Source organism: Cavia porcellus, unplaced genomic scaffold, assembly GCF_034190915.1.
Source record: "Cavia porcellus strain 051 isolate PalLab524CR breed Dunkin Hartley unplaced genomic scaffold, mCavPor4.1 scaffold_16, whole genome shotgun sequence".
NCBI lineage: Eukaryota > Metazoa > Chordata > Mammalia > Rodentia > Caviidae > Cavia > Cavia porcellus.
The window spans coordinates 48,855,647-48,868,075 of record NW_026947499.1 but is presented as its reverse complement, the minus strand read 5'-3'; the positions used below and the strand labels follow the sequence as shown (position 1 = coordinate 48,868,075).

General features: G+C 38.6%; 1 protein-coding gene across 2 annotated transcripts in view; it reads right to left on the bottom strand.

Annotated features, from left to right (window-relative positions):
* The window catches only part of Pdxdc1 (pyridoxal dependent decarboxylase domain containing 1), a 52,582-nt gene that overhangs the window by 12,756 nt on the left and 27,397 nt on the right, over window positions 1-12,429 (bottom strand). For both annotated transcript variants that reach the window (XM_003478186.5, XM_063226631.1), the window contains 6 exons: window positions 12,310-12,388; window positions 7,214-7,298; window positions 6,596-6,644; window positions 6,347-6,448; window positions 5,418-5,543; window positions 2,579-2,629 (listed from right to left, as the gene is read on the bottom strand). In XM_003478186.5, the coding sequence (XP_003478234.2) occupies window positions 2,579-2,629; window positions 5,418-5,543; window positions 6,347-6,448; window positions 6,596-6,644; window positions 7,214-7,298; window positions 12,310-12,388 (492 nt within the window). The remainder of the gene's footprint in view (window positions 1-2,578; window positions 2,630-5,417; window positions 5,544-6,346; window positions 6,449-6,595; window positions 6,645-7,213; window positions 7,299-12,309; window positions 12,389-12,429) is intronic.

The window sequence follows — 12,429 nt, the reverse complement described above, 5'->3', positions numbered from 1 at the left end:
TGCATACCTGTAATCGCAGCACTCAGGAGGCTGAGGCAGGAGGATTACTGAGAGTTCAAGGCCAGCCTGACCTATATAGCAAGACTATGTTGGAAAAAAATAATCAGGGGCTTAGTATTTAAATAAATTAGAATAAGCCCAATAAGGAAGTAGGAACAAAAAATGGTGACAAAATAATCCAACCATTCTTCATCTTTACTTACGGTAAAGCAGAATGACTTCTTCCCTTCCTTTTTCCCTCCCTCTCTTCTGCTGTACTGGGGATTAAATATACAGCCTTCTTTGTTGAGCTGTACCTCAGCCCTTTTATCTTTAAACAGGGTCTTGCGCCCAGGCTGGGTTGGAATATGTGATCCTCCTGCCTCAGCCTCCCAGAGTACTCAGATTACAGTATACCACCATTCTCAGCTTTCTTTCTTTGAATTCTCATCTAAATGTTAGTGTGCATACAAAAGATTGAATAAGGTTATCCATAAAAAATTCTAGTTCTAGCAACATGGTAGATTGAATACTGAAGTTATCAATTCTTTTTTTTTTTTTTTTTTTGTCTTTTTCATTTTTATCGGTACCGGGGATCGAACTCACGACCGCTTGCTTGCAAGGCAGGTCTTATGCCGCTGAGCTAAATCCCCAGCCCCGAAGTTATCAATTCTAAACATCAAATATTGAATTAAATCTAACCAATAACCAAAACCTTTTAAACTACTGATACATCCCTGCAGTCCCAGCACTGCTAAGCTGAGGTAGGAGGATCATCATGAGGTGGAGGCCACCCTGGGTCACACAAGGGAGTTCAACATCCACCTAAAATACACAGTGAGAACTTGTCTCAACCACACGCCCGCTTTCTTGAAAAAAAAAAAAAAAAAAAGTCCTTGGGCTCACAACAAAGGCGGATATACAAAATGGAAAGAGAAACAGAAAAGAGCGGCAGGAGGAGCAGAGCACGGACTGGCTGAACCTTGGTTTTCTGACCAGGATCTCCTTCGTAAAGCTTCTACAGGAAAAAAAAGACAATGAATGCACACATGATCCCAGAGAGCAATAAGGAAGAAAGCCTCCAGGGCACAAAATGATGGGTAGCAGTGGGAAGGTATTGTGTGAGGTCAGGAAAAGCCTGTCTGTGTTTGAAAGCTAAGCAGCCGCAGTGAGAGAGACTGGGGCCAGGCAGGGAAGAGCACGGGCACAGCACCCTGCTGTGAGAACAGAAGCAGCACAGGTGAAGTCCTTAATATCACGTGTGGTACCTGGCAAACATTTTACAAAGCAGCAGCAATAACCGCGACGACGATGAGTGACCAACCACAGTGCTTTGCACGATCTGCCAATCACTGTATCCATTAAAGTAACCACACAGGCTGTGTGTGGCCTTACAAAATGCTTCAAAAGAACTGATGATTGCCTGGCTCCATCAGATGCCCCCACTTGAAGGAAAAGGGACAGGAGAGCCCAGATGCGTTCAGCAAGGAAGGGATTCCCAATAGCATGCTCAGTCTGAGTCTCTCTGCCATCAGGAGAGTCCAACCAACATACTCCATTTGACTGCTTCACTCATGGGCTCGGGAGGGTGAGAAGATGACTCAAAGTCACAGGGCCACCCCTGACTTGGAATCATCTCCTCCGCACCTCATGGCTACTCTATTTTTCCATGGTTCTCCAGCGAGAACTCAGGCTGGGTGGTTCCAAGCTGTAACTATATAGTCCATGCACAGTGGTGCCGCCCCATTATCAAGCCTAACCACGTTCTAAAACAGAAACTGTATTAACTGGAACCCCACATAAATAGTAAGTCCTTTGTATTTTGGTTTTTATTTTTTTGAGACACAGTCTTGCTAAGTTGCACTGGCTTGGCCTTGAATTCACTGTGATCCTCCTGCTTCAGTTTCCCAAGTGATGGGATTACAGGTGTGTGCAACCATACCCGGTGTAGTTTTAAAGTTGACTGTACTCTGTACAAATGTCAAACATTCAGCCTATTTAAATCACAGTCTAACCAATATATTTTCTGCAATTCTAAAACACAATGAAATGAAACATTCCCACCTGAACCAATACTCATTCTTGTTAGTGCTGCTAAATTCTTATCTTCTCTTCTAATTATTATCCCAAAGTTGCAATCTGAGAGTTCATTTTAAGAAGGTATCAGGAGGAGAAAACAGCAGGGCTACTTGCTTTACTCATCTTCATTCTGCTTTGTGCAAATACAAACTCTAGTGTCAGAAGGTTTCAGAAAAAGTAGCCCAAAGCATTCTGAGACAAAACAATTTTTCCTTTCAGAAAATGGGTGTTCTAAAGTCCTTGGGCAGGTGAAGTCAATCATATTTATGTTTGTGCAGTTCTAAATTTTAACAGGATAAATTAATCATATGAAAAGCACTATAGGAATTTAAACATTACAAGGCACAATTGCTTTATCTTGGGCTAAGTTATAAACAAATGCACAATGCCCTTGTATAGGCCACATTTTTTTAAAAGAAGTGGAGCTGTCACAGTTCAACTGGAACGCATCACATTTGGAGAAAAGCATTTTGTTGAAGTTTAAAAAAAGTATTTCAAAACAGGATATTACATGCCATACCAAAATTTTGATGTGGTTCACTTTCTTCAAACTTTCCTGCAACCGCTGACTCTGCAAATGACAAAAACAGCTTTAGACTGTCATTAGGTCAGTGCATATATCCACAGTTTTCTTCAGGGGACCCAAAGTCTGCAAACAAGGACCTCAAGCATCTGCAACTTGATGATAGTTCTATGTGTGGCTGCCAACTTTTGCAATTCAAGATCTCCAAATATCCTTCAATCTTTCAGTTAAGTTATATACAATGATTCAAGAAACTGTTTCTGGCCAGATGTGGTGGCATACACCTGTAGTCTGTCCCAACACTTGGAAGGCTGAGGTGGGAGGATCAATTCAAGTTGGAGGCTAGCCTGGGTTACATAAGGACACTCTGTCTCAAAAACCACAAAACAAAAACAAAAAAGCTGTTTCTAATGAGACTTATGAATCTATCCTATTAGTGATGTAAGCCGTTTAATTAAAAACCACAAAGTAGAAATGTTAGCAATGTATATAATTCTGAATATTAGGGGACAAGACTAGTGAAACATGAGAATACAGCTGGCCTAAGAGCAGGTTAAGAGCTCTGCCAATTAATGTCTGCAAAAGAAAGTTCCCTTAACTATAAAAAGGGGAAGATAGTATCCATCTTACTGGGTTGTGGAGAAAATTAAATGAGCTGACAATATTTTAGTGCTCAGAAACTGTGTGTAGAACACCGTGTGCATTAGGTAAACGCTAGTGATCTTCACCCCACTGTATGCCTCAATTCCCATTTCCTTGTCATCGATATGAGGATAGTAACTAACTCGTGTAAGGGTACATTGATTCAACAGATATGCATTAACCACTGGAGGCTGGAAAGTTCACAAAATCTCATTTTTGCTTTTTTTGTTTTTGTCTTTTTCTTGTTTATCGGTACCGGGGATCGAACTCACGACCACATACTTACAAGGCAGGTGCATATGCCGCTGAGCTAAATCCCCAGCCCCAAAATCTCATTTTTAACATGTTGCATCAGTGGATCTTACATTCTAGGGGATCCACTGAAACAAAGCATGCAAAGTGCTTCACGGTACTTGGTACTAAATAAAAGCTAAATAACTGCTATCCACAAAGAAGATGGTGATAACAATGACAAAGAAAGGGAAATGGAAAAGATGACAACTTTCTGCCATCAGGGAATGTATGGAGTGTAAGGCATAACACTTCATACATTCCCTGCTTGATGATAGCAAGACCACACCTGCTGAAGTTCGATGTAGCTTAACACATGCACTTAGCATGGGGAGCCAGCAATATAGTGTCCTTCAAGTCTTACTGAGTATTAAAATCTCCTTAGTGATGTCTAACAAACAAAAAAAAATCTTTAGTGATGTCTAACAAAAAAACAAAACAAAACAAAACAAAAGAGTATTAAAATCAGCTACAGGTTTTGTTTATAGGAAGATGCCAGAGCTGTGATGACCTCAAGAGTTTGGTAATTAATGTCATTGTTTATTTGCATGCACGTCACAGGCTCTGGTGAATTAAAGAACTCTCCCTTGATGTCCAGACTTTCTCTAAATTAGCTAAGTTACTATGGCAATAAAGGCTTCTCTTTCCTAACAACTGAACTGAGATATGACCTAATGGCATATAAGGATATGTTTTTAAAAATATGGTGCTCTCATCTTAAAATTATTAATATAAAAAGGGACTAACCTATGAAGCAAAAAACTATGCTAGTGAAATATGAAAATATTAATTTTCTAAAATATAAAAATGACACCCAAAGAAGTGCCAGTCCCCAAGAAAACTGATTGTGGGACTAGGGTACAAACCCAGAGACTTATGTATGTTAAACCTGTGTTCTCCCAGTGAGCTACACCCTCAGAACACAAATGTATTTAAAACAAAGACTTAAACCTCTCTGTATAACTTCCTATATGAAGGACCGCTCTTCAAGCTTTACACACATTAACTCATTAAGTCCTCATATAAACTATCCTTACTGCATTTTTATTCCTAATACAGGTGATAAATGAAATGTCAGGAGATGACATCATGCTTCTGAATTTAATAGAGTTCAGCTCTTACTACATAAATATTACTTTTTGTTTTGTAAATTTATGGTCAGAAATGTTTGTGTCTGCTCCAAATTCCTGAAATTGAATTATCAATCAACAGTCTAGAAGGAGTGGGGTCTTTGGAGGGTGGCATCTTCCTGAATGGGATTAGTGAGTCTGCTCTCCCCTTTGCCAAGTGAGACACATAACCATCACCATCTATGAGGAGCAGCCCCTTACCAGATACTGAATCTGCTGGCATTTTGATCAGCTTTACAACCATAAGCAATAAATTTCTGTTGTCTGGAAATTACTCAGTCCAAGGAATTATGTTATGGCATCCAAACGGATTAAGATACTAACAATAGCTTAATTACATATTTTCCACAATTAGAACTCCTCGAATACAAAGATAATCAGAACCGTCCCTAGAACTCTGCAATTTGAGAAGCCAATCCAGTGCAATAGGAGTAACTATGCTTCTGTTTCCCATCTCTAACCTCCTTATTCCCTTATCCTGGAGGATCAGTCAGGCTACAGAAGCATTTATCCTCCTTTTTTCCAGTCTTCTTCCTTCTCTTGAAGTCACCTTAGCACTCCAGATCTTGTACTCATCTGGGCTGATTGCTGGGTCAATGCCAGCAGTCTCTCCCAGAACTTACTTTCAACAAGAAACATACCCATAAGGCAGTCTGCCTGCTTATGATACAGTAAACCCAGATGACAATGCACTGGATAGAAACGAAAGATTTTCTGTCAGTGCTTTTGTTGAGAGTCTTCGTGACTCATTTAAACTTTAGGTGTCTACTCACAAGTTGACAGGCATGCTTTATCTTCTCCACAATCCCATCGAGTCCCAAGTATTGTAAAGACAACCACAGAGGCAGGGCACGGAGTTTGTCTGCTGGTTTATTTGATGTAAGACCAGCAACTAATGTCTAAAAAAGCCAATATCAATGCATTAGTCAAAGCCACTGCAATCCCAGGAACTAACTAGCTACCATTTATCTATACTTTGTATTTGACACTTGGCTTGATTATCCATTTGATCATCGAACAACTCCATAAGGTAAATATGCTAGGCAGCTTAGCTCAGAGAGCTGGAGTGGCAAAACCAGGGTGCGAATACAGTTACAGCCCAGAAGTAAAACTAAGCCCCTTCCACAGCCACCCCCTTGCAAGGCTGCTCTGAGCCTTCTCAAATACCTGGTCATTATCAACTGAGCAAGTTAACAACTGTTTTAGCAATAAATCACTTAACTCTTACTTGCACGTGCCTATCATTAATCTATCTACTATACCAGAAGCCTTAAAATATTCCCGAGTCTATAATTCTATTTCTGGGAACTTACCTGAGGAAAAATGTAAAACTAAGAAATAAGTTCACTGTTTTATTATTTCATTTTTTTTTGTCTCACTATTTCAATAATAAACATTTGAAAACGTTCTAAAAGTTCAAAAATGGCCATGATTAAATGATGATACTTATGTGACAGAATATTATACAGGTATAAAATGCTACCAAAATCTTTCATATACATATAGAAGAATGAGGTGAATAAATAAATACATATGGAATGGATTTACTTCATATACATACACACACAGGTGTATATATATGAATGAAGTGGAATTAAGGGGGAAAATTCACCTTTTTCTTAATTTTTCTCTATTTTGTCCCTATAGAGTTAATAATGACTATTTGCTGCTCCCTCCTTCTCCCCACAGGGTGTAGGCTCACCAAGGCGGGATCATCATGTTTGTACAGTGTCACCGTAGGAACAGCGGGCAAACCCAGCCATGGACCAGGAGTCAATGTCATGCTGTCACATTTAGTTGCAGCCTATCAAAAAGAGAACAGCTTTCATCAGATTATCAGGATACAAACCCAACTTCCTCCTCCACTCTTAGTAACTGAAAAACCATCAAGAGCTGAGTGATTTTAAGTTCCCTCTTAGGAATACCAATATTTAGTAAATCAGTAACATACCAGAACTGATGAAGAGACATAACCTAGAGCCAATGTTGCCAGATTCACTCTGGAAGAAAAAACATCACTCTAAGAACTTAATGCTACTTAATGTTAATTACTAGTCTGTGCTTTTCAAATAAAGCAAAAACCATGACTGTGCTACTGCAAAGTGATGTGCAAATGTCTTTTAGCTATATGATTATCTTTTCTTACAGCAACAGATGTGGATTACACAAACTCTGGGAAACACTTCATTTATTTAGAATGATGCTCACTACTTTGTGTCTTTTTTTTTTTTTTTTTTTGTCTTTTTCTTTTTTATTGGTACCGGGGATCGAACTCATGACTGCCTGCTTGCAAGGCAGGTGCTTATGCCACTGAGCTAAATCTCCAGCCCCTACTTCGTGTCTTTCATAACTTCTGCTTTCCAGACATCACTCTTTTATTTTATTTATTTATTTACTTTTTGAGACAGGGTCTCACTGTGTAGCCCAGGCTGGCCCAAACTTGCATTGATCTTCCTGCCTCAGCCTCCCTAGCTGTGATTATAGATGTGCACCACCACACCCAGCCTGGACACACACTCATAAGGACTACAGAGAGCCAGCACAGAGCGAACCAATCCCATCTACCTACCCCTCCACATGAAGCCATATGCCATACTGTTCACAGAGCTCTTTCAATCGTCCAATCTTGTCTGTATGCCCGACTGCTGCAGTTCCTACCATAAAACAAGCAGGCAAGAATATTAAAAGGAATAAGTATTTTCTGTAACTTATTATATACCCTGCCCTGTTCTGAAAGTCTGTGGACTGGAAATTTCTTTTACAAATTGATTTATGTAAGCTTTGAACATATGCATTCTCGATTATATTACTGGATTATATTATTATCTCTAATAATATTACTGGAATCTTTTATATAATGATTTTGTGTGTGTGTGTGGTACTGGGAACTGAACTCAGGACCTTGCGCTTGGCAAGGTAGATGCTTATGCTGCTGAGCTATATCACTGGCCCTATATAATGATGTCTATATATGCTTCCAGTTAATTCAAGAGAGAGATATATAGTGAAGCCTCTCACCAAGCCTGTGGATCTGCTGAATTACATAGGTATTCTATTTTTTTTTCTTTAGCTCTCCTATATGTATTTCAAAGATATATCCTATAAACATTCCTACTCTTTCAGCAGATTGTCTTTTATCAAACGAAGCTTATTTTACATACTAATACTACTATAGTATTTTTGTTAGTAGCATTTGTCTAGACCATAGATGATGAAGCTATGGCACATATGATATAGTGGGCTGTCTGTTATCACTGAAAGCCCTAAAAGGTTTGCCATCATTAGCCTGCACTTTTTCCATTTCTTTTTTCTTCCCTTTTCTTTGGTCATAATATGGGTTATTTTGAGTATGTCCTTTATAAAAAAAAAAAAAAAATACACAGATGATTTGTTTTTTTTTCCATTCTGCAGCCTGTTTAAACATACTAAAGCACTTCAATTGACTCCTTTGATAATTTGATTACATTATAGGTTTTGTTAGGCAAGAACCTCTTTGATGACAGCTTAAACAAAACTTGGAGTCATGCATTTTCCAAACTATCCTAATGTTCCAGTTAGCAGAATCCCCACCTATTAAGACGTTACACCCTCCCTGAGGGCATCCACAACCCAACTAAGAATGGTTCTTCCACATAGTCTGTGCCAGGAAAAGGGCTCAAAACTTTCCCCTTCACACAGAAATCTCTCTCAAAATTAAAAAACAGTCATATTACATTTAAGTTAGTTGAAACAAGATCAAATGCCAGCACAGGGACAGTGCCACATGATCCTACCCTCCATATCAAGGCACAGAGCTGTGTTTAGTGACTGGACCACATTCAGTTCTTTTTCATATTTTTTGGCAGTGTCTGCTGACTAATCCAAGATGCATACTCTGGTCACAGCAATGTGGCCACTGAGCAGTCATTCGATCACATGCCAGATGCAGCCTCTTTGGTCTGTCAAGTGACTGAATACGGGTTGATCTGTTTCCTTTTAAACACCCAATAGTTAAGTCAGGCAGGAAATGGTGGTTTTCTTGCTGGTCATCAGATGGACATTTAAGTATTTTGTTAAGGCAATAATCCTACTCTTGAACTGTATAGTTCAGTTAGTTTTTGAAGACATATAACATATAACCACTAATATAATCAAGATTCAGACTATTCCTATCATCTCAAACACTCCTTTATCCCCACTGTAGTTACTCCTCTTCCTAACTCCTCACTGGCCTCAGACAATCCTGATCTCTGTTAGTATAGTTTTATCTGTTGTAGAATTTTTCTTTCGTTTTGTTGCGAAAAGGTCTTGCTACATAGTTTAGGCTGGCTTTGAACTCGCAGCAACTATGCCTAAGTCTCCAGAACACTAGGATTGCAGATATATGCCACTGTGCTCAGCTAGAATTTACCAATGGAATTATACATTATGTAACTCTCTATGTCTGGCTTTTTATACTTAGCATGCTTTTGAAATTCCTCTTTGTTGATATGTAGGTCAGAAGTTTTTCACTTTTTATTGTCTGTCTGAGACAGTGTGTCACTATACTGCCCAGACTAGGCTTGAACTCCTCCTGTGTCAATCTCCCAGAGTGCAGGGGGTAGGAGGTACCCACAGTTCTGTTTATTGCTTAGTATTGCATTATATGGACCCACATCCCAGTTGGTTTATCCATTCACAGATGAAGGACATCTGTATTGTCTTACTCATGAATACTTTCTCACAAGTCTTTGTATGGTGATGTGTTTTCATTTCTCTTTGATAAATACCTAGAAGTGGAAATGATATTTTATACAGTAATTTTATATTTAATCTTTTGAGGAACTGGCAGACTTTCCCAGAAAGACTGCAAAATTCTGCATCCCCACCAAGTATCTACTATTAAAGTTCTGGTTGCTCTGCATACTCACTAGCATTTGGCACTGCAATTATTTTCTGCTTTCTGACAGCTACGCCATTGTGTGTGGGTATGAGTGGTGCTGGGGATCAAACACAAAGTGTTCTGCATGTAGTGGTAAACACTGTCACTGAGCATCATTCCCAGCTCTCACTGGTTTTACACTGCACTTTTCCAATTACTAGTGATATTAAGCATCTTTTCAAGTGCTTATACACTTTCATTTTCTTTGGTGAGGTGTCTGTTCAAATCCTCATTTTAGTAACTGTATTAGCTGTCATTGATTTGTAAGAATTCTTTACAGATTTTGAAACATTTTCAGAAAAATGTTTTGCAAACATTTCTTCCAGTCTGAAGCTTGCTTTTTGTTTTCTCAATACGGTTTCTTTTAAGTAGTAAGATTTTTTTTTTTGTGCTGGTAATTGAATCTAGAGGCTTGCACATACTAAGCACATGCTCTACCACTGAGCTATATCCTCAGTTGAACTTTTAATCTGATAGTCTAATTTATCAAAAATGTTTGTGTCTTGAGAAATTTTTCCCTAATACCCAAGATGACAAAGATCTTTTATTTTCTTCTATAAGTTTTGTTACCCTACCTCTTATATTTAGGTCTATTAGCCATCCATAGTTACTTACATACATACAAACATATATGGATAGATACACAGATATGGGTGAAGGTTTGGTTTTTTTCTATATGAATATTCTACTTACTCCAAAGACTACTGGTGGAAAAGACTACCAGACTATTGTTCTTCCCTTCAATTATGCTGATACTGTTAAAATCAAATGACCAACTGAGATAGGGGTACATCCCTGTAATCCCAGCAGTCTAGGAGGCTGTATCAGGAAGACTGCAAGTCTGAGCCTAGCCTAGGCAACCTAGTGAGACTCTGTCTGAAACTGTACTGAGAATGTAGTTGTGTAAAGGCCCTCAGTACCACCATAAAAAAAAGTGAGACATATCACGTAAGAATTTCTGAACTTTTATAGTCTCTTCCTTTACTCTCATGCAGTTGTGATTATTTGGAGTTTTGTGTGTATGTGTGTGGGTGTATGCTGGAACCTGAACTCATGGACTTACACATGCTGAACGTGTGCTGTACCACTGGAGATACTCTCTGTCCCGTTCTGTAGCTTTATAGATATCTTGAAATCAGATAGGGTAAGTCTTTCAAATCTGTTCTTTTTCAATATTACACTTTGGTTTCTCTCAGTGCCTCTGCATTTCCATAACTGGCTTAGAATCAAGTTATCAATGTCTATAAGAAACTAGAGCAGGCTGGGGGTGTAGCTCAGAGGCACAGCACTTGCCTGGTACGCACAAGGCCCTGAGTTTAACGTCAGTACAAAAAAATAAAAACAAAAACAAAAAACAAGAAAAGAAACCACAGCTTCCTGAAATAGGAATTCAGTTGAATCTGTGGCTTGGTTTGGGGGAACTGATTTAACAATACTGATTTAACAACACATGGTATATCAGTCCAGTCTTTTTGAATTTCTTTCAGCAAAATTCTATACTTTTCAGTGTATAAATTCTACATGCATTTTGTTAACTTTGTCCATAAATTTTTCATGGTTTTTATGCTATTATAAATGACATTTTGGGGCTGGGGGTTTAACTCAGCAGTGTAAGTGCGTGCTTGGCAAACTCAAAGTTGTGAGTTTGATCTCTGGTACCAAAATAAATAAACAAATGACATTTTGCCAGGTGTGGTGGCACATATCTATAATCCTAGCACTCATGAAGCTAAGGCAAGAGGATTGTTGCAAGTTTGAGACCAGCCTGGGCTACAAAGTGAACTCAAAGCCAGCCTGAACTGCACAGTGAGACTCTGTCTCAAAAAGACCAAAAAAAAATTTTTTTAAAATTTTATTTCCCATTGTGCACTACTGTAGGCAAAACTCCAGCAGCCCTGCTAGGTTTACTAATTAGTTTCAGCAGTTTTTTCTTTAGTTTCCAAAGTCTCTACCTATACAATCATCAATAAAGCATAGTGTGGTGGTATACATCTGTAATCCCAGCACGGCAGACTGAGATAGGAGGACTACCATGAGTTCAAGGCCAGCCTACACTACAGAGTGAGACCTTGTCTCAAAAAAAAAAAAAATTAAAAAAAAAAATCAAGACAGTTTTACATTTTTTTTTTTTTATCGGTACCGGGAATCAAACTTGAGACCGCTTACTTGCTTACTTGCACGGCAGGTGCTTATGCCATTGAGCTAAATCCCCAGCAGACAGTTTTACTTTTAAAAATCTAAATATAATCTTGGGCTGGAGATTTAGCTCAGTGGCATAAGCACCTGTCTGGCAAGTACAAGGTCATGAGTTTGATCCCAGTACCAAAAAAAATCTAATTATTTTTCTTGCCTTGTTACATCCCCTAGGACTTCAAGCAGAATGTCGATACCTATTTAAGAGTAATATTTTGGGGCTGGAGGCATAGCTCAATGGTACAGCACTTGCTAAGCATGTACTAGCTAGGATCTGGGTTCAGACCTCAGCATGGGGGTGGGACGATGACATGAAAATTCAATTTAGAAAGAAAAAGAAAGTACATAAGAGAAGCATTTACAACCTAATTGAAAAAGTACATACATAAAATAACTCCTAAAATGAATTGACAACTGAAAAATCTAAATACCTAACTTCTATTTTAGTTCTAAACTCCATGGATATAGTCTATCTTAAACAAAGTACACAAGCTTCTCTTCAGACTTGGTCTTTTAGACTAGGTATTCCCCTTATATATCCAAAATCAAAGATTCAGGTTTATGATACCTACCAGCATTTGCAACAAGCAGTAAGGGCAGTCTTCCTCGTTCTATGTCATCTTTAATCAGTTTCTCCAGGAATGCAACATCCTGGGGCAAAACAAAATAAAACAAAAATAAATAAAAATAAA